Raw genomic sequence first — 18,514 nt, forward strand, 5'->3', positions numbered from 1 at the left:
CAACTAAACCTGCAAATATATGAAATGAGGAAGGAAACTGTGAGACACATTTGTGTCTTATATAGCTAAATCCCCACAATAGTTTCAGAATGATCTGTCTTTTGAACATCTCTGGAATCACAAGTTTGGTCAGATTTTAGTAAAATTATCATTTATTATTTAATATAAATAATACAGGTGCATAGTGCAGTAATTTAATGCTTTTACTGTAAATACATCCAAACTGTATCGAAAAACATATTAGCAAAATCCCAAAGTTAAAATACTACACTGCCAAATTCTGAGAAATTATTACGCTTCCTCCTCTAAATACGCTGTATTTTTGTTACTTGTGGCATTTGTCACTTGAATCTAACAAAATTGAGAAAATGCATTTTTTGACTACTTGCACTATGTTGTGAAAAAAAGTATTAAAAAAGACGTAACAGTTGTAACCAATGGATGCAAAACATTCCAGATTTTACTTCTGTCTCAACGAAAAACTCACACCTCAAGTGCATGACCAGTAAAAGGAGACCGTCTTTCCGCTGTATGAGATGGTTGCTTAAACAGACATAACAATAGACCTACCCGGTGCCTGCGTGGTTCTCTATAAGGTACCAGGAGGCAGAGAAGTTCTCACTGGTGAAGTCTCCACTCATTCCAGGAAATATCTGCTCCATGTCTTTCTGTGGGACTTTGCCCCTAGAAGAAAAAACATTAAAGAATATAAATGCAAGAGAAAACTGTATGGACAGCTGAGTATTGTTGAGGAGAACTGAATTACAAGTATGCTAGTTGTAAAGCTGCATCTTTTTAATGTGACTTTATTGTCCAGCAGGGGGCAGCGTGTAGCCAGGAAGCACAGGCCTAGGAGAGCCTGGCGTGGGAAGTGCAGTGTGACGCCTGGATACCCCTGGAGGACCCAGTACTCATTAGGGAAGCTTGATCTCTACTAATGACCTGTGGGCTACACAAACCAACATCCCCAGCATCACCACCCACCCTGCAGTTACACACACACGCATATAAAGAAGGAAATATCTCACATTAGAGTTAAGCGTTTAATTATGTGAAGAAAATTATAACCATCTACCACCACGGTGATGTTTGCGCACAAATACATACAAAACCAGATGTTCCTCCTGTGGACGGGAGTGCCAGGGTTCCTGCTCTTCTCCCACTTCAACATATATTTAATTTTTTCAGTTGATTTTCAGCTCATTTACACTTCCAAGTGAAAATATTTACTCTGGATTGGACTTACATCTTTCTGAAGCTCTTAGTCTAATAAAAAATAATAAATGTCTGTAAAATTTTAAATGACCAGAAATGTTGCCGTATGTATTCTAATATCTTTTACTCCTGAATGGTGGAACTGATACCAAGAGAATATTTGTTTAATTGTACATGTTTATGACAAAAATGTCTTCCATCAAGCAGAACTCAAATTGAAACTATTTTAAGGAATAAAAACAAAGCAGAACAGAGGATCTGGCTTTTCCTCATACAATGTTCCTCAGAAATCAACATTTTATGGTGTTTGAAAATCTCACAGCTGGACTTCATGCACAGCCACACAGACAAACAGCATCCATAACACCTTTCAATTGGACAAATCCAATGATGTCCAATTGAAAGAATTCTAATGTAGAATTCTTGCTACATTAGAATTCTAATGTAGCAAGAAGATTTTACATTTCTGAAATGAGTTTAGCTTTGACATAATGAAGATTTTAGCAATGCACTCATCAGATTTCGGATTTTCTCTGAAGTCTGACCTGCTGATTTTGATTCTTTCCCTAGGAAACTATACCACACACAAACATATTTATGTAAACTGTTTTGACTCAACAGTTAAAATATAACAAACACTGAGCATAAAAGTAAACCTCAGCACAGATTTTTTTTCGACTGAGGTTGTTTTGAATCCAACAGAAAATGCACACATCAAAGCATTTCTCCCTGACCTCTATGATATTCTCAAAAAACTGAGCATATAGAAGAATATGTTGTTAGTTGATTCACAAAATTAAAAAAATGTGGGAGCTTTCAGATTTTATATATTTTTGTATTTTTAAGTAATATGATTTATTTAAAATAAAAGCTTATTAAGCAAAAATTGGCAGTCATTGCCTGTTAAACAGCTTTCTTAAGAAAATTACAGAACATAGAAGTTTTGAATAGAAAGCTTAAAACATGTCTTTTTAATTTGGTATTTTACTAATTTAAGTCATTAAGATGCATAATTCAAATGCATTCCTATTCTTACCTTAAAGTAAATTTATCTTTAGTCTTATTGTTTAGTTTGGCTTCATCTTAATTTTAAATATTTGTATTTACTATGATGATTTGATTTATTCACTTTTATTTAGTAAAAATTTTACACCTGTTCTTAAAAGGTCAAAATAGATTTAAATTTATTTCTACTTTAATTTTGTTTATATCCCTAATCTTTCTTTTTATCATCGTTATGTGTAGTATACACAATGTTTTCATGTAAAGAAGAGATGATCTGTAATTATGCTTCTGATACAAATAAAAGATTTTTTTAAAAAGCAATACCGTAAAAAAACATTTAAAATATAAATGTAGCTTAGGGTGTGATTAAATCTTAATAAAATATTTAGGCTTCAACCCTTAATTCAGGAGCGGGTTTAAATTTTGTGCATTAAGTGTTTCTATCAGAGATCGCAGCATTTGTAAGCAATACCTCACAAGTGGAAGTTATAAGTGACCTGTCTTTTTTTAAAGCTGCTAAATACTTACAGCAGCAAACCTTAAAAGTGAGATCACTGCAGAAAAATGTAAACAACCTATCGGACTCTTTTTGAATGCCTTCATGTTACATATCAACCAGAGATAGCTTTAATCTGACTGAAAGGCAAACACGGAGACACGCTGCGGTGAATGTTTAATGCATCTCTGGGAGCCAGTCAATGGAGCAGCCTGTTTATGGGGGTCTTGTCTCTGGCCACGAGCGGTCACTTGCCCCCAGACCCTCTAAGTCAAACAAATACTGAGCCAGAAATGTCAGAACTTGACAAGACAAACTATAAGTTACAAGCTCTGCCCTCCCTGGCCGACGCGTGGGAGCCATCAGCACACTGCCTGCTCCGCGAGGCGCTGTAAGTGTGACGTTTTCTCCCAGAGTCCTTTCCAAATGTCTCTTTATCATCCTCCTCTTTACTTTATACACAATTATTTTGTTTCCACTCCCTGCGCGGAGCAGTTCAGCCTCTGCCATGCTGGTATAATATTTCAAATGGCAGCATATGGGGAGAGTTTGGGTCTGTTTAGAGATGTAACCCATGACTCAGTGACTTGAGAGCCCTCATGTTTATGGCAGTGAGATGGCATGTGTGCATTTTTGTATGTTTGCGATCCGTACTTGTCCATCTCGATGCCCAGTGGATTGCTGGGACGCAAAGAGAAGGGGGAGATTCCTTTGTTGCGATTCGTCCTCATGTCGTAGTTCACCTCATCCACCCACACGGCGGACTGTTCCAGGATACCTGCAGGACAGGCGGGACACAGTCAGAACACATCCCAGATGGGCTCACACATAAACACACCTGCTCTCATTTATTTTACAAGCATGCAAACAGTAAATAAGTCAACCGTGGGTTCATGTATCCATTATGTTTTTCTATATTTTAATACCAAATAAAATACAGCATTTTTATACGGCTTGTGCAACTGAAACTGCGTCATAAAAGACCAAATGCAAGAATTATATTAATTAAACGTAGCTTAAAAAATTTGCATAAAAAAGACTTTGAAACAATAATATGAAGTGATGAGTGACAAAGCAAGAAAATCCCTGAAATCTTAAGGGAAAACTAATTTATTGAAGTTGTTAAAATCTTGTAAACTGGAGGGAATTTTTTTTTAAAAAATAGGATAATTTTTTAAATTTTTAACAAAAACTCTTGAAATGTTGCACCTACTTATTTTCAGTCTCCTAACACAAATAAATAAAAACCCAGACCAAGAAAATGCCTTTAAAAGTAAAATTATTTGTTAGAGTGAATGTTTAATTGTGAAGGTCTCAGAAGTTTTTAAGAGAGGAGGAGCTGCACAGTTTGGCAGCTCAGGAGGGGGAATCTGTCATCAATTAGTCTTGCAATCCACCAACCTGGGCTCAAGCCACTGTTGAAAGATAGCCAGAAGAATCTAAATTTAAAGTTTACTTCAAGCCATACATACATCATCAATAACTGCAGCGCTCATGGGCACTTCATGGGTTCGTTGACCTTTTCCCTTCCGAGTCTTACCAATCCTCTCTGGCCTGAGCAGTTTAAATGAGACGGTCGAGGTCCCGAGACCTCCGGACTTTGTGGTGACGATGATTTCTCCCTTGTCATCTTTGGCAGGCCCCACACGGCACACTATTTTGCTGGCCGACATCCACTCTGCTGTCAGCATGCAGTTATGGCCGCAGATGGACAGACCTGAGATGGAGAGGGAAAGAAAAAGGTGAAAGATACATACAGACACACACACACACGCACACCCCCACACTGGGGGGAACAAATAAACATTTGCAATGCAAGCACACATGCACAGGAATACAAATATGGAGCAGTGTAGAAGAGCTTGCTCAGACAGCGCTGTCGTCTATCAGCAAGTTTAGTCAAACTGTCACCAGAGGTCGAAGCTCAAGCCGGGGTCACAGCTGGCGTGGGTGGCCTTGATCTTCCTCCAACTCACTCAACTGCTTAAACTTAATGTGAGTGACTCCTCAGTGCTAAGTGGCTCATTACTGGCACAATGTGCACTCTGCCCCGACATCTGTCAGCCTCTTCTTAGAACCTCACAAAGCCTTCGTGAGGCAGGGAGAACTTGGGCATTTTCAGCAGAGGAGATCTGGTAGCGCTTGGCATGTATGTCATCCAGCTAAAGGAGATCAACAAATAGCCCATAAAACCGTAAATAATTTGCCCATTAGAGCCCCATTTCCTGCATCTGTTCTACATAGGCCACTTTGTTTGAATACATAAGCACTCACACACATTTGTGCATATCTAATTGTCCTAGTCAAGGCCCCAGGGACTTGGATGGTCAAGAATAGACTTGTATTGCTGGCCAGGGAGCTAGCAGCCTGATGAAGAGAAGTCTGTGGGTCCTTTGAACGGCCATCAGAGTTTTTACAGGAACTGGCAAATATGATAGAAAATATTGGCAAAGACAAAGTGTGATGTTAAAATCATCTAATGAGAGCAAGATGTTTCAAGCTCAAGTTTGGCTTGAGCTTGAAAGTCATTTGACTTTTTTCTTTTAAGCCTCAGTTTTTCTATGTTCATAAATAGAAAAAAAGTTATACATTATGTTAAAATGTGAATTCTGGTCTTGAGTGTTAACAAGACATATTATATTCTGGATGACACTCCCTCAGTCCATGGTGGAGTAAAACTGGCTTCCAGCAGTTTACAGTTAATGAGAAGCTTCAGACCTGGTGGTTCCTGGGTTATTTCTGAAAATCCTGACAAACCTCCTTCCAAACTGAGGGTGACAGTTTGGAAAATGTGTACTCATGTCATTTGAACTGATATTCTTTGAATAACATGTTTCCCAAACTTTATAAGTCTACCGTTCTTCTTAACCGAGATCATTGGACTTTCTCACTGATCTAAATACTGGTAAAGCCAATGAACATTATAAATAAATTTGTTTATATGCTAACGAAGACAAACTACCAGTGAGACATGGTTGTGTCAAAGTAAAACACATTTAAAGATCTTTAGCATTCAAGATCAAAAATCTGATTGATTCAAAAATCTGGTGAGTGAAAAATATATTTTGGCTAGTATAATTAATATCAACAGTGGTAATTTGAATCTTATCAGTTTAGAGTTTAAAAATAGTTTTTAATGGTTAATTTGGTAATGAGGTAGAAAAGTGCTCTTTTTTGTTTTTATACTTTAAGAAAGTTAAAATATTTTTAGAATTCTCTGTTGACTTGTGTTACATTTTATAATCGCATGACAAACTCAAATCACTTATTTTTGCAGGTTTCACAAATTATTAGTAACTTTTTATTACTATGCGCCAACTTTTCTCTGTCATATCAAAACACTGCAATTGTTGAAAGACTGAATATCTTTCACCTGTTAGCTCCACATACTTGAATTTAAAGACCTTTAAGAACAAATATTTACTTAATTTAAATAACACCTATGTATATTTCACCAAGAGACAATAAGACAAAACACCTGAATGGCCATTAATCTCCACATTCCAAAAGTCAACTCCCATGAAAATTAAATCAATATATATATATAAAAAAATGAACAAAAATACAAACTATGACTCTACTGGCACTGAAATGTTCAGTTAGTTCTAAAGGTCTTACCAATGAGATCAGCAGGGCCTGTGCCCAGGTTCTCTCCACGAATGGTGACTTTGGTCCATGCTGGTCCCTCCTTTGGTGAGATGCCTGTGACTAGTGGTGGCGGGCGTGCTCGTGACATTTTGACCTGAGTCGCAGTGCAGCTCTGGATCAATCAGCAACTGGACAAGCACAACATACAATGGTAAGAATTGGATGGCATCCGAAATGCAGCCTTCTCGCAGAACATTACAGAATGTCCTGTTGGTCCATTTAAGTTAGAGAAAAGAACTCAACAACCAAACTAATTGAATTTGTTGCATACTTTGCTTCTATACAAACATTAGATCAACAAATATATTCCCAAATGTCCATTGAAAAGTTGCATTACTGTAAAAGTGTGTGTTCAAATTTACACTGGATTACCCTGCATTGAAGTCAGATTCCTTACAATTTGTCACATCTTTAGTTTGTTAGTAATTGGGAAAAAGGAACAATCTGAAATTGTATATCTTTTACTTGGCATCTCTAATCTGGACAAACTTTGAAAACAAATTCAGTTTCAAACTCTAATCTAAATATGTTTGGAGGCCTTTTTTAAAATGTTTGAACAAGTATGGGTTTAGTTGTGGTTATCTGTCAGCAATAAAAAAAAGTAAATGAAAAGTGGAATCAACCCAAAATTTAACATTGTAATATAAGATAAAGGACATAATTTAAACATAAAACCAATGAAAAAAGACTTTATATTATTAAAGGACAAGGGTTTTATCTTTTAGAAAATGGAATAATTAATAAGACTTTTAAAACTTATACTAGTCTCATTTCTTTTTTATTATTTCCATGTTCCATAAAAACTCAAATAAGGAATCATAGGAGGTTAATTTTTTACAATACAATGTACAATATTAGTAATAACACAAACCATTTTATAAATTCAACAAGAATTTTTACCTAGTACTCATGCCAGATATTTAGACTTTTTACCAAAATATGATCAGAATTTGGCTCAAAGTTCATTTCCGTCTCCAAACAATGTATGCATTGCAAAAGTTATCTCTCAAATATTAGCAAACACAGAGAAAGCGGCCAAGAATGAAACAGACAGAGAGCAGAGAGGATTGGAAGAATGTAAACCTCACAGCGCAGGATAAATAAACCTGGTCTGCCCAATCATTCCTCATAAGCCCACACAATACTGTACACATTCTGGTACCAAAGAAGGAGCAACCATGCAAATCACTTCATGTTGGGGAGAGAGAAGGGTTTCGCATAAAAAAAAAAAAAAATATGAAAGGAAGCATTTCAGCTGAGCATATGTTTGCTAATAAATTACTGCCAGGTCTCTGACCAAGCTCAGCTTCGTTAAGCAACCTGAGCTGGGCTTCCGCCCTTTCGCTCTGCAGCCAGAACACGTTCACCTCAAACAATGCAGGAGTTCACACAGACCGGACCCTTAGCTTGTCCATGGTGGTAACTTTCTGCACAGACTCAAAAATTAAGAATACGCAAGAAATATGAAATTTCACAGTCCAATACTAATGTGGTTGTATGTGAGAGGCCTGAACTGATCAATAAGAAGCTCCAAACAGCTCACAGATATGTAGATTTGAAATTTTCAACAAAATTTGTCTAAATTTACATTAAAGCGACATTTTCAGAAAAAAGGAAGATATCCATATTCCCAAATTTAGTTCTGTGTCATCAATAACTAGAGAAAAGAGAAACTTCCACTCTGATACACACAGAAAGCCGATTCTTGTGTTGGCAACTTTCAAGCTTTAGAGTCGGGACTTGCAGCAGTATTCAGATATTGAAACCATTAAATTATTCCAATAAAAACAAGGGACAATACAATGATAACTGCTGCTTCTAACAACCACCAAGGTTGAAAACAAATGGACTCAAAAGCACAGTTTCTCCTTGGAAGGCGGTTGAGAGGAAATAGGTTTTAAATTCATCACCATATCCTAAACACGCTTTTAAAAGATAGAAAAATGTAGGCAAATACGACAGGTTTTTCCTATTTTCTAATTTCAAAACATATTTGGCTGAATGGTGACATGAAGTGGCAGCTATTATGCTTGACCAGCATCTGGTGGAAGTGCCAAACTTAAGCACCAAGAGGTGGTGCTGTCGATAATCTTCAGTTTGAAGGTGATTGGCAAGCAACAAGGACTCTGTCCTGACTGTGCAATTTTACAAGAATTTGTACTCCATTATTGATTTTTGGAATGATATTATCTAAAACTCAGTATCTTGTGACTTTTTTTCAGGGTTAGTAAGGTATTTAAAAGGAGGCCAAATGGAATTCAAAAGTTGGAAAAAGTTGTTTAAAATGATACTACAAGATACCTCTGCAGTGTTTTATCCTCTTGTGCTTTCAACTTCTATGAATGATGCTGAATTACATATCACAGAATTATTGATTTTTACATTCATAGAAAAAAACCTAGACAAAATTCTGTTTAATATTATATTTTCAAATTTCTGAAAAAGAAAGAAATGAAATCCTTCTCAAGATCTAAATTTGTGCATCTAAATAAAATTGATTTGATTAACACTGAAAAAACACAACACAGAATCATAATGCTTCTATGTATCCTTAAGTATAACACAACATACTTCAACCTGTCATTCATCGCAACTGTTTACAAAGTGAGAATCTGTTTTATCTCCCAGAACCAGCTTATGTTTATATAGACCATATCTAGACTTTTGTGTCAAGAAATTCCCCAAAATTACTTATGACCAGTACAGAAGATGTATAACAATGTTTTGTAAGATGTTGAAATTAAAATATATTTGAATACATTTAAGGTGCTAAACAAAAATTAAGAAATGTTATTTTTACTTTAACTAGAAAAGAACTAAAACAAAAAAAAGCACACAGTTTATTAAAAAGGTATAAAATTATGCATATGTGGTTGAGAGGATTAAAAAATAGAGCAAACTACAACTTCTATGGCACTTCATTTAAAAGAACAATACTGAAAAAAAAAAGCCAATCAGAAACACAGATGCATCAAAGTAAGCAAAACTGTAGTGACCCAAAAATTTAGCAGAATAGGAACCTGTCCGAGGAATGTTCTGGAACAGCTCCTTCTCTCCTGGACCACACCAACATCCCAAAGCTAAAGACAAACCTCCAGAGGGATTTACCTCGCGCTGTTGCTGCTGCCCTGCGCTTGTTAAGAGGAAATGGAGGGGCTCTGAATCTGACATGATGAAGATAAGAGGTCAACAGGCCTAAAACAAGAGCCTGGTATATCCTTCATCAATCCCACATGTTTGGAGCGGGAGTGGCGAGGAGAGGGGGTGGGGGGGATGAGATTCAGATTCTACTTCCAGGAGTATTTCTGTCCTATATAGTACACATGAACACACACGCCCTCACACACATAGACAGACACTGGGCAAAATGACAGCTCAGCGAGGTTTGCGTGCGAGGGGCCCGGGCTGGAGTTGTGTGGTCTGTGCGTATGCGAGCGTGAGGAAGAATCTGAAGAGAGTTCTGAGCAGTGCGTGTGTGTGCATGAATGTGTGTAGATGTGTGCGTGTGTGTGGTCTGGGTGTGTGGTCTCTGGCGCGGGCCTGGGGAGAGCCTGCTGACGGCTGGGATGAGAAAAGAGCCGCTGTGTTTACTTTACTCTGGGGGCTGCTCATGGACACGGGAACACTGCCCAGACCCTTCTCTGCAACATCCAGCAAGCACACACCCACACACACACGTGTGGAACATCACGCACGCTCACACAAGGAACCAAGTCGCAAGTAATGGGACTCCTCATGTCATGCATCACCACAAATACCCTGCTAACACGGTCAGAGAAATTGTAACTTTATTCAAACGGACGCTTAACTGCAAACTCTTTTTTTTCTTGCTCTAGAACAAGATGAAAAGGAAAAGAATCCCAACTGGAACCGTTTAAGGGGGCAGCATCTTCCTACAAAGGGATAAAATGACGAGCCTCTAGGGGGCATTAGAAGATGATAAACCACTTTGTTCCAACATGTGTCAAGCCCCAACTTTTTTTGTTGGCTAAATTTAATCATAGATTGTTTGTAGCTTCCTTTTTACAGCCGAAATCCCTCAGTCATGATGCTGCCACTCTCCCATGTATCACTCTTTACTTTCCTTTGAAGGTCACATACATCAGAGTTGCCTCTAATTATACAGCAGCTGTTAGAGAAAACTATGCAAAATATTTTTTAAATAGAAATTGTTTATATTGTTGAGTAGAGGAGTAATGTCTTTTTAACTTACATCTAGGATGTAAAAAACATTTTTGTTGAGGTTATGTCAACATAAAATCTTTGAACATCTATTTAAAAAATAAGAAAAAAGATTCGACAACTATAATGGCAAAAAATTACACATTTTCTCTACTCATTTTTTTATAAGTACATTAATTCAATGCCAAATTAAGCTATGAGTTGAAATATTGAAGATAACTTAATCTACGTATCATTTGTAAAGAAAACTATTGTTTTGATTATTCCCTTTACAAAAGGATTTAGAGCTTTTGTTTTTTACATAATCTTCAAAAAAATATCAGTAACAGTTCACGTTGTTGAATCACAGTGTGCTTTAAAGAGTGTGACTGAAACAATTCATAATTACAAAAAAATGAAAGGTTTACAAATTTTTTATTTAAATAACTTATCATAGCCAATCCAGACCTGTAAAGAGTGCATCTGCATCCATATCTAAAAGATAGATCAACTTATTAGCCAATTACTAGATTTTTGCTGGATCTTTTTTTATCGTTGTTTTTTTATTATGCAACAATGCTCAGACCATTCAGCCAAAGATAGAAATAGATTTTTGTTGATTGGCTTTTAACTAATGATCAAAAACTGGAAAACTTGAACCTTTTAGTTTCCATTAAATAGATCAAAACAGAAAACCTGCACTTCTTTCAGTTTGGAGATGCCTAAACAATCCACATGTTTCTTTGTATTCTGTTTTACCTTAAGTAAAAAGCAAACAAAAACGAGGAATATGCATTTCCGTCAAAATCAAGAAAAAAATATGACATTCTCTATTTTGTATTAAATTCAAAATGACAATTTCTATCAAAGTGCCAGTGATTTCTGTTAAGCTTAGTGTTTCTTGAACTAAAGTCATGTTAAAATGAATAAGTTTATATGTGTTACAGACCTTTGAATGACAATCAGAATCAGCAGGTCACTCTTCAAAACCAAACAAAATAAGGCCACCAAAATCCTGAATCATGTAGTTCAAGCCCACACAATCTTTTCTTCATAGAAGCACTACCAAGCCTAATGCTTTGCAGGGAGGATCAGAAGAGTATTTGATAAAAAGAGCAAACGGCAAATCGAGAATCCAGTTTTGACATCTGTTTGCTTCTTCTACTCTCACACACATTTAAGTTCTGAATAATAAACTAACTTGATTATCTCAGATTGTCTTGATTATCTGAAACTGTTGCTTCCCACGAGATGCATGATAAAATTAGACAAAATTAGTGCATCTCCTTTTAGTTCTTGAACATGAAGAATGTGCTACATTCAGTGCATTAAAAATACAAATGCTACTAAAGCAATAAGATATTTTTAGTTGGTTTTAGCATTTTCCCTTCCATTTCATTTTTTTTTTTAGATAGAGAAACATGTGCATAAACAATCATTATGCATAAATAAAACTCTTGCATGGATTAGATTATAGATTTAGTAAAACCTGGCAACAATAAGAAAGATTTTTCTTCTCTTAGACTCTCAATGCAATTCTAACCGCTTCATATTTTCCTCTGGCTATACCAACTCCTAGCAACAATGAAAAGAATATAAATATTGTTGTAAGTGAAGCATCAGATAATGTCTTCAGGATTTATCTGAATGACAATGATTCAAATTATTCTAACATAAAAACATGAAAAACTGTAAGCACACAAATAAACAAATTTATCTAAACTAGCTGACTCCCTAAATTCGCAACACATACAACCCAGTGCCCCGCGACGATGTCATGAATAAGGCGTTCAAATTTTGGATCATTTAGCCCTCAGAGCTAAAAGGTGACTCACATATGGCAATGATTGGCATAAATTTGTGCTGGAGTGTGAGTGTAAGCGAGTGTGTGATGGGTTCAGCGGGCACAAAGGGACCCATTTAAAACAGCTCATCACCCTCAATCCATCCCCCTCTAAGCACCATACACACACACACCATTTTGCTCTGTGCTCCCCATCATTACATAAACACTAGATTCCATCAAAGATCCCGTCGACTCCTCTGAATGCACAGAGGCAACCAAACATCTCCCAGCCTAGGATGACTGGGCCGACCCTAAACAATCTTCTTTACTGTTCGCTCACAACCACGCCGCTCTAAGATGTGGACGGCCTAATGTAGCTGATAGCCAGAAATTGACCATAATATGTGTGAATTGTATCAGATTCCATATAAATGGGCTCCATTAAAACGGACTGTGCAGAGTCTGTTTGGAAACTTGTCCAGAGACTGCTGACCGTTTCCACAATGAGTCAGCATCTCCTCTGCAGAGCAGCCAGCCTGAAAGTTCATGGAGACTCTTCATGAAGACAAACTGATCAGATGTTTGCCTCTGGCTCCCCATCCTACCAGCATCATATTTACCCACAGGCTCTGTTATGTTTGGGGCTATCTGTTTGTTTGTTTGTCGGTCTCCAGCGCTTCACTGAGTTAGGCTTAATGAAGAGAAGTCGCCAATTTCCCAGATAAAAACAATCTTGAAACAATAAACAGAAATATGAAGAATAGGTCTGCAACTGTAAGAAAATGTTTTCAGAGGATTAGGAGGCTGGAGACAGGCGGCTCTGCCTGGTGACAAGGCTCAGTGGAGCAATCTGAACCTTGGTGAGCCGGGCTGGAACGTTGCTATCCCGGTTGGTTTATGTAAAAAGACAATAAAAATACAAGCGTGAGAAACATCCAGAGTCAAAACAGAAGCAATGTTATTAATAATGGAGCAGAAATTCAATATGTTACAGCAAAAATCTGTACTTCACAACTACATATAAAATCTAACAAAAGAATAAATATTTAAATTGATAGGGTTATTACTTTCTTTTATTGATAGGGTTTTAATTGATTTAGAAGTATTTTTTCAAAGGATGCTTGAATATTATTCAAATAATTTATTATTAATAAAACTCTCTTTCCTGCTTTTCTGGAATAAATTTAGTCTCAAACTGGTATTACAGTTTAACTGAATTAAGTTCATATTGAATAAAAGCACCAAAAATACATTTGTTTCTTACTTTTCTTGTGCAACTTTCTCAAAATTTATTTGACTACTAAGCAAATTAAAGAAAATGTGAATTAATCTCCTATTTAAAAAAATGACCTTTAAATTTTACATAATTTGCTCAGTGAAAGTACAACTGGATAATGTTCTAGGAACTTTCTCTTTTTTTAACTTATGAATTCCTTTTTCCCTGGGTTTTTAGAGCCACACTTCAAAAAGGTAAAGACATGAGAACATGTCCTTCAAATAAAACATGTAAGATATGCTTAATTTAAATGATCTTAAGTTAACAAATGAAAACAATTAACTAAAACGTCCCCATATCTACAGTCAGAGCAATAAGAGAAAGGATTAAAACCAAGAAATGAGTTGATGGATTAAAACCCTTTCATCAAGACATCAATTAGTGACTTGGAACTGTGACAAAAAAAAAAAAAACACTGGAGAAGGACCAGTTTATCTTCCCACCATGTGCAGTGAGCAGGTAAGGGATGTAGCATAATTTCTAGAGATGTAACAAAAGTGCAGTGAAGAGAGGCATCTTGGAGTCACCAAGTCTCCATAGTAACCGATAAATTAAAGCAACATGCTAGCTGGTTGTTTGCCAGAAGAAGTTTTAATTTCCCTACTGCTACAAACTTAACCCTCCTGTTATGTTCATTTCTGGGATACAGCAATAATGTTCGTGGGTCAATTTGACCCTGTGAGTGTTTAATCATGCAATAGTGTCAGAAACCAAAAGATTTCTCCAAAATATTTTTGTATCTGATTTTTAACTCTGATACTAACCATTTCAATCAATATTTGCACAATGATGTTTTTTTTTAACTTCTCACAAATAAAGGATCAATGGCAACAACTTACTCATTTACTCATTTGGACATTAAAAAATGGAATTTACATTTTTTATGTCCACTGAAAAAAACCTAGACACAAAAAACAATAATTTTCTCAAAATGGATCTTTTGTAAAAAAATTTATATTACATTTAGGTTTTTTTCTTTCAATGGGTGATCTTTATAATTGAACTTGAGACATGTAAACTGTTCTGGGTCAAATTGACCGACTGATTAAAATCAAGGCAAATGAGTCATGCAGAGAGTATTAATGTTTTCCCCACTTCTACCGAGTGTCACTCAGTGTGGGTGGAGTTAGCCCACGGGAACAGAAAAGGTTCCCGTCAAAAGTTGTATGAACACCTGCTTTGTTGCAGTTTCCTAGTGAAGTAAAGAGAACAGTGAGAAAGTGGGATTGTGTGCATGCACGTGTGCATCTATGTGTGTGGTGTGATGTGTATGTGTGGTGAAATGTGGTTCATAGCTGCAAGGAAACATATAGAATTGGACATTTTTTAAAATCTTTTTTACCCTTCAACTCGACTGCCGTGTCAAATTGACCCGAACAGTATCTATGTAAAAAGTAGACGCAGGGGGTGGTGCAAATGTGTAAAAAGAATACAGTTTCAATTCATATGTGGAGTGCGCCTATTAAGACAAATAGAAAAAGTTTCATGCAAAAAAAAAATACTTCCAACTATTTTTTAAAAATGTTTAAACTTTAAAACGAGTCAATTTGACCTGCAACATAACAGGAGGGTTAAATATGTATAGTTTGATAGACTCTACTTGGACTTTTACTGAATGCGATCCTTGAAGAGATTAAACAAATTTAATCAGCTCAGCAATTTTAGATGAGACTTGTGTAAAGCAGGATGAATGTGAAAAAACACCTGATGGACATTGTGAAATAGAGTAGAGGGGCCGTGATGCTCAGAGTCTGTTTCTCTCACAAGCATTCTAGAAATATTTTTCGAGCGCATGGCATCAGGAGCTCTTCAAAACAACACATTGTAAATGAAAATCAGATGGGATTCTTATTGGATATCTTAAGATTAATAACCCAAACCATACGGCAGAATCTTGAAAGAAAGCCTACTGAAATTCTGTGGGATGTGTTGTTATCCTGCTGGGAAAATGGATGCAATTAAAACCAGGGATGTCAATAACCACAGCATTGGCAATTTAAAGCACAAATAAATACAGGGTTCTAAATTTTGTTGGGTGAAATTGTGATGCTTCAATAAACTTATTTTTAAGTTGTGAATAAGTTTCTAAGTTTCAGACTTCTGTTTCTCTGTCTGTAAATTCAAGGTTCACTGTAACAGAGGAACCACAGAGTGGAGACCAGTGGCCTGCTAAGGCTTTTAGCTGGGTTGAGGCTACCAGGTGGGGCACACCGCAAAGAGTGTAGGGGGCGGATAAAGAGTTAGGGTGATCTTGGTTAGTAAATAGGGCTTGGCCTGACCCCCGTCACTCAATTCACCCCAGCCTCAGCGGAGCAGTGTCACTGAGGAAAGCCTTAGAAAATACAGCCCACCACATTCCACCAAAACAAACAAGCAGGGCCACCCAAATTTTTCAATTAAAGCCCCAGGAGGGGACAGGAAATGGATCAGTGTAGCCTTGCCCCTGTGTTTCCCCCTTCCCTCCTCTGACTTAGGAGAAGTGGAGGAGAAGGTGAGACAAAGTGCTCTAAGTGTGGCCCTGCTAGCATGGATATAAACACAAATCACAGACATTTGTAGGACACAACCCCAGCTTGCTGTGAACTTGTCAATCATCTGCTCTATTTCACTCTCAAGTCCAATCAATCTGTTGAGCAAACACACATGCTGAAGTACTGTTTTCCCTGGACAAACCTACTTAAGAGCCTATGCTACAGCAATATTTGACTAAGCAACACAAAAAGGGATTAAAGAAGCGCAAAACGTGTTGAGACTGAAAACACTACACTTAATGAGCCTGAAAAAAGAGACAAGACTTTATACAATAACAGAGACTCTTAATCAAAAAAATTAAAAGAAGCAAGATCACAGAAAAAACATAGCTGTTTTCCAAAGAGGGCATTGATACGCAGCTTCTAAAATGGTCAATAAACTTTAAATTAAGTTTTTTTTCTGTTGCAAAAAAAACAACATTTTCACAAGTTCTATTTTAATAAGCATGATTAAGCCATGCAATGTAAAAATTGCTTATACGATCATAAAAGATTAAATTACGATACAGTATGTATACACATATGAAGAGACTTGTTTAGCAGGACATTTACTAAACAGATTTATCAGTGACCAAAATAATCAGTCGCCGGGAGAACTTTTAAAATTCAGCATGAAGGAATCTTTAACAATCGCTGTACCACATAACAATTAAATTTACGTTTAATGGTTTTATCTTATCATGCACAATTGAGACTAAAGAGATTTAATAAATTGGTTTGTCCAGGTACAAAGGTACCTGAACAAACCATATCCATATCCAAAAAATATGCATGTTAGGTTATTTTATCTATTAAAGGTTAACAGGTTAACTACATATTTATCATTTATTGTCAACAGTAAAATAGAAAAACTTAAATTTATTTTTAGGATAGCGTTTCACCTAAAACTAGTGTTAGTACGTCCAGATGAGATAACTCCAGTGAGACGCTTACGTGTGTTATGGATTGTCAGCTGAGTTGTAATCTGTCCAGCCTTGTTGCAGTCATCTAGAAATGCCTAGATGACTTATGTCTTAGCAAGTGGAAATGACTTAGCAAGCACCCCGCCGAATTTATCATGGATCGTCCACAGAACGTGAGAAGCAATCGATATGTTCTTTAAAAAAGAAACGGCCCCTGGACATTAAAAGTTTATAGAATTTGAACAGAGTTTGGCATAGCTAACGCTCCTGTCATAAACTTTTAGCGATAGGACAGTTAGAACACTGCTATTTCATTACTTACAAACACTGATATCTTATAGTCACCTCAGTTTAGGATATCAAGATAATTCATGGGCGATTTTAAATTAAAAACATGAAAAACAGCCTCTTTGTTGATTATTTTGAGGGCTAACGTTAGCCTAAGCTAACATCCGCTAGACGAAGCTAGTGGGTCAAATCCATGTCAAAAAAGAGAGTCAAGTAATGTCATTCGCCTTGGCTGAAATCCTACTAAAATTTATAGTCCTCTAAATCGCGTGATACAATCCTTATCATCACATTATAAGAAAAGAAGGACAAAATATTGCAGAGAAATAGAAACTCACAGCTCAAAGAGGCTTGTCTGCAGAGACTGCTTCCTGTTTTCTGTAACAACTTCCGGCCAGAGCCTTCAAAATAAAACGCGTGGAAAATTTTGACCATTATGATTTTTGTAATACATATTTGGACGAATCAATTAAATAAATGCAGCAAAACTGACTAAAATCATCTATATTTATTCACTTTATTATTCCCTTTATCTGTGATTAAGTAAGGGATCAGATAATACATTTTTATTACACAGTTTGCGGTCTACAATCGGTATGAAACTGATGTGTTTTATTGCCAAATGTTGACTAAGAATTTTTTTTATATCAAATTTAAGACTGCAGATTCTGTGAAATGTCATATTAATTTGAAAGAATTTTTTAAATTTGTTCTTTGCCTCAAATACACATTCAAATGGTTAAACTAAACCACTTTATGTAATCTTATGACAAATGTAAAGCATCTTGTCAGAATAGTCTTTGCAACAACAACAAATAAAGACAACCTGCATTTTTCTTAGGAGAATCTTACGTAGTGGGAGCTTGCTTGAACAATCCTGAAGGCAGTGGGAGCTCTGCTCTTTCCTTGTCTCTCTTTTCACGGTGCATCACTGAGGTATTTCCACTTGTTCTGGGAAAGTCGCAGCATCATTAGAAATGCAACAGAGACCACCCAGGCTCACACTGGAGCACCAATACCATTACATTTATCTCACCAAATTGTGCAGAGCAGAAAGAATTTCTGTGATAAGGCAAGGCCCAGTCCCCAAGGACACCATATTGTCCAATTAGACGGGGTAATCTGATAATTGAGGGATCAAACTGTGACTTGGGAGCTTGCACAGATGCTGATGTCACACAGAGGCTGTTTGTCTACATAAACACC

At 36.6% G+C, this 18,514-nt stretch overlaps 1 protein-coding gene across 1 annotated transcript in view; it reads right to left on the reverse strand.

The window, feature by feature from the left end:
- The window catches only part of exoc2 (exocyst complex component 2), a 50,796-nt gene extending 33,079 nt beyond the window's left edge, over positions 1-17,717 (reverse strand). Inside the window, exons 1-5 of the mRNA XM_044129703.1 lie at positions 17,647-17,717; positions 6,335-6,492; positions 4,257-4,433; positions 3,371-3,494; positions 571-684 (exon numbers count right to left, since the gene is read on the reverse strand). Of these exons, the coding sequence (XP_043985638.1) occupies positions 571-684; positions 3,371-3,494; positions 4,257-4,433; positions 6,335-6,452 (533 nt within the window). The 5' untranslated portion in view covers positions 6,453-6,492; positions 17,647-17,717. The remainder of the gene's footprint in view (positions 1-570; positions 685-3,370; positions 3,495-4,256; positions 4,434-6,334; positions 6,493-17,646) is intronic.
- Positions 17,718-18,514: the final 797 nt, after the last annotated feature.

The sequence above is a fragment of the Gambusia affinis genome, linkage group LG10, assembly GCF_019740435.1.
Source record: "Gambusia affinis linkage group LG10, SWU_Gaff_1.0, whole genome shotgun sequence".
Classification (NCBI taxonomy): Eukaryota; Metazoa; Chordata; class Actinopteri; order Cyprinodontiformes; family Poeciliidae; genus Gambusia; species Gambusia affinis.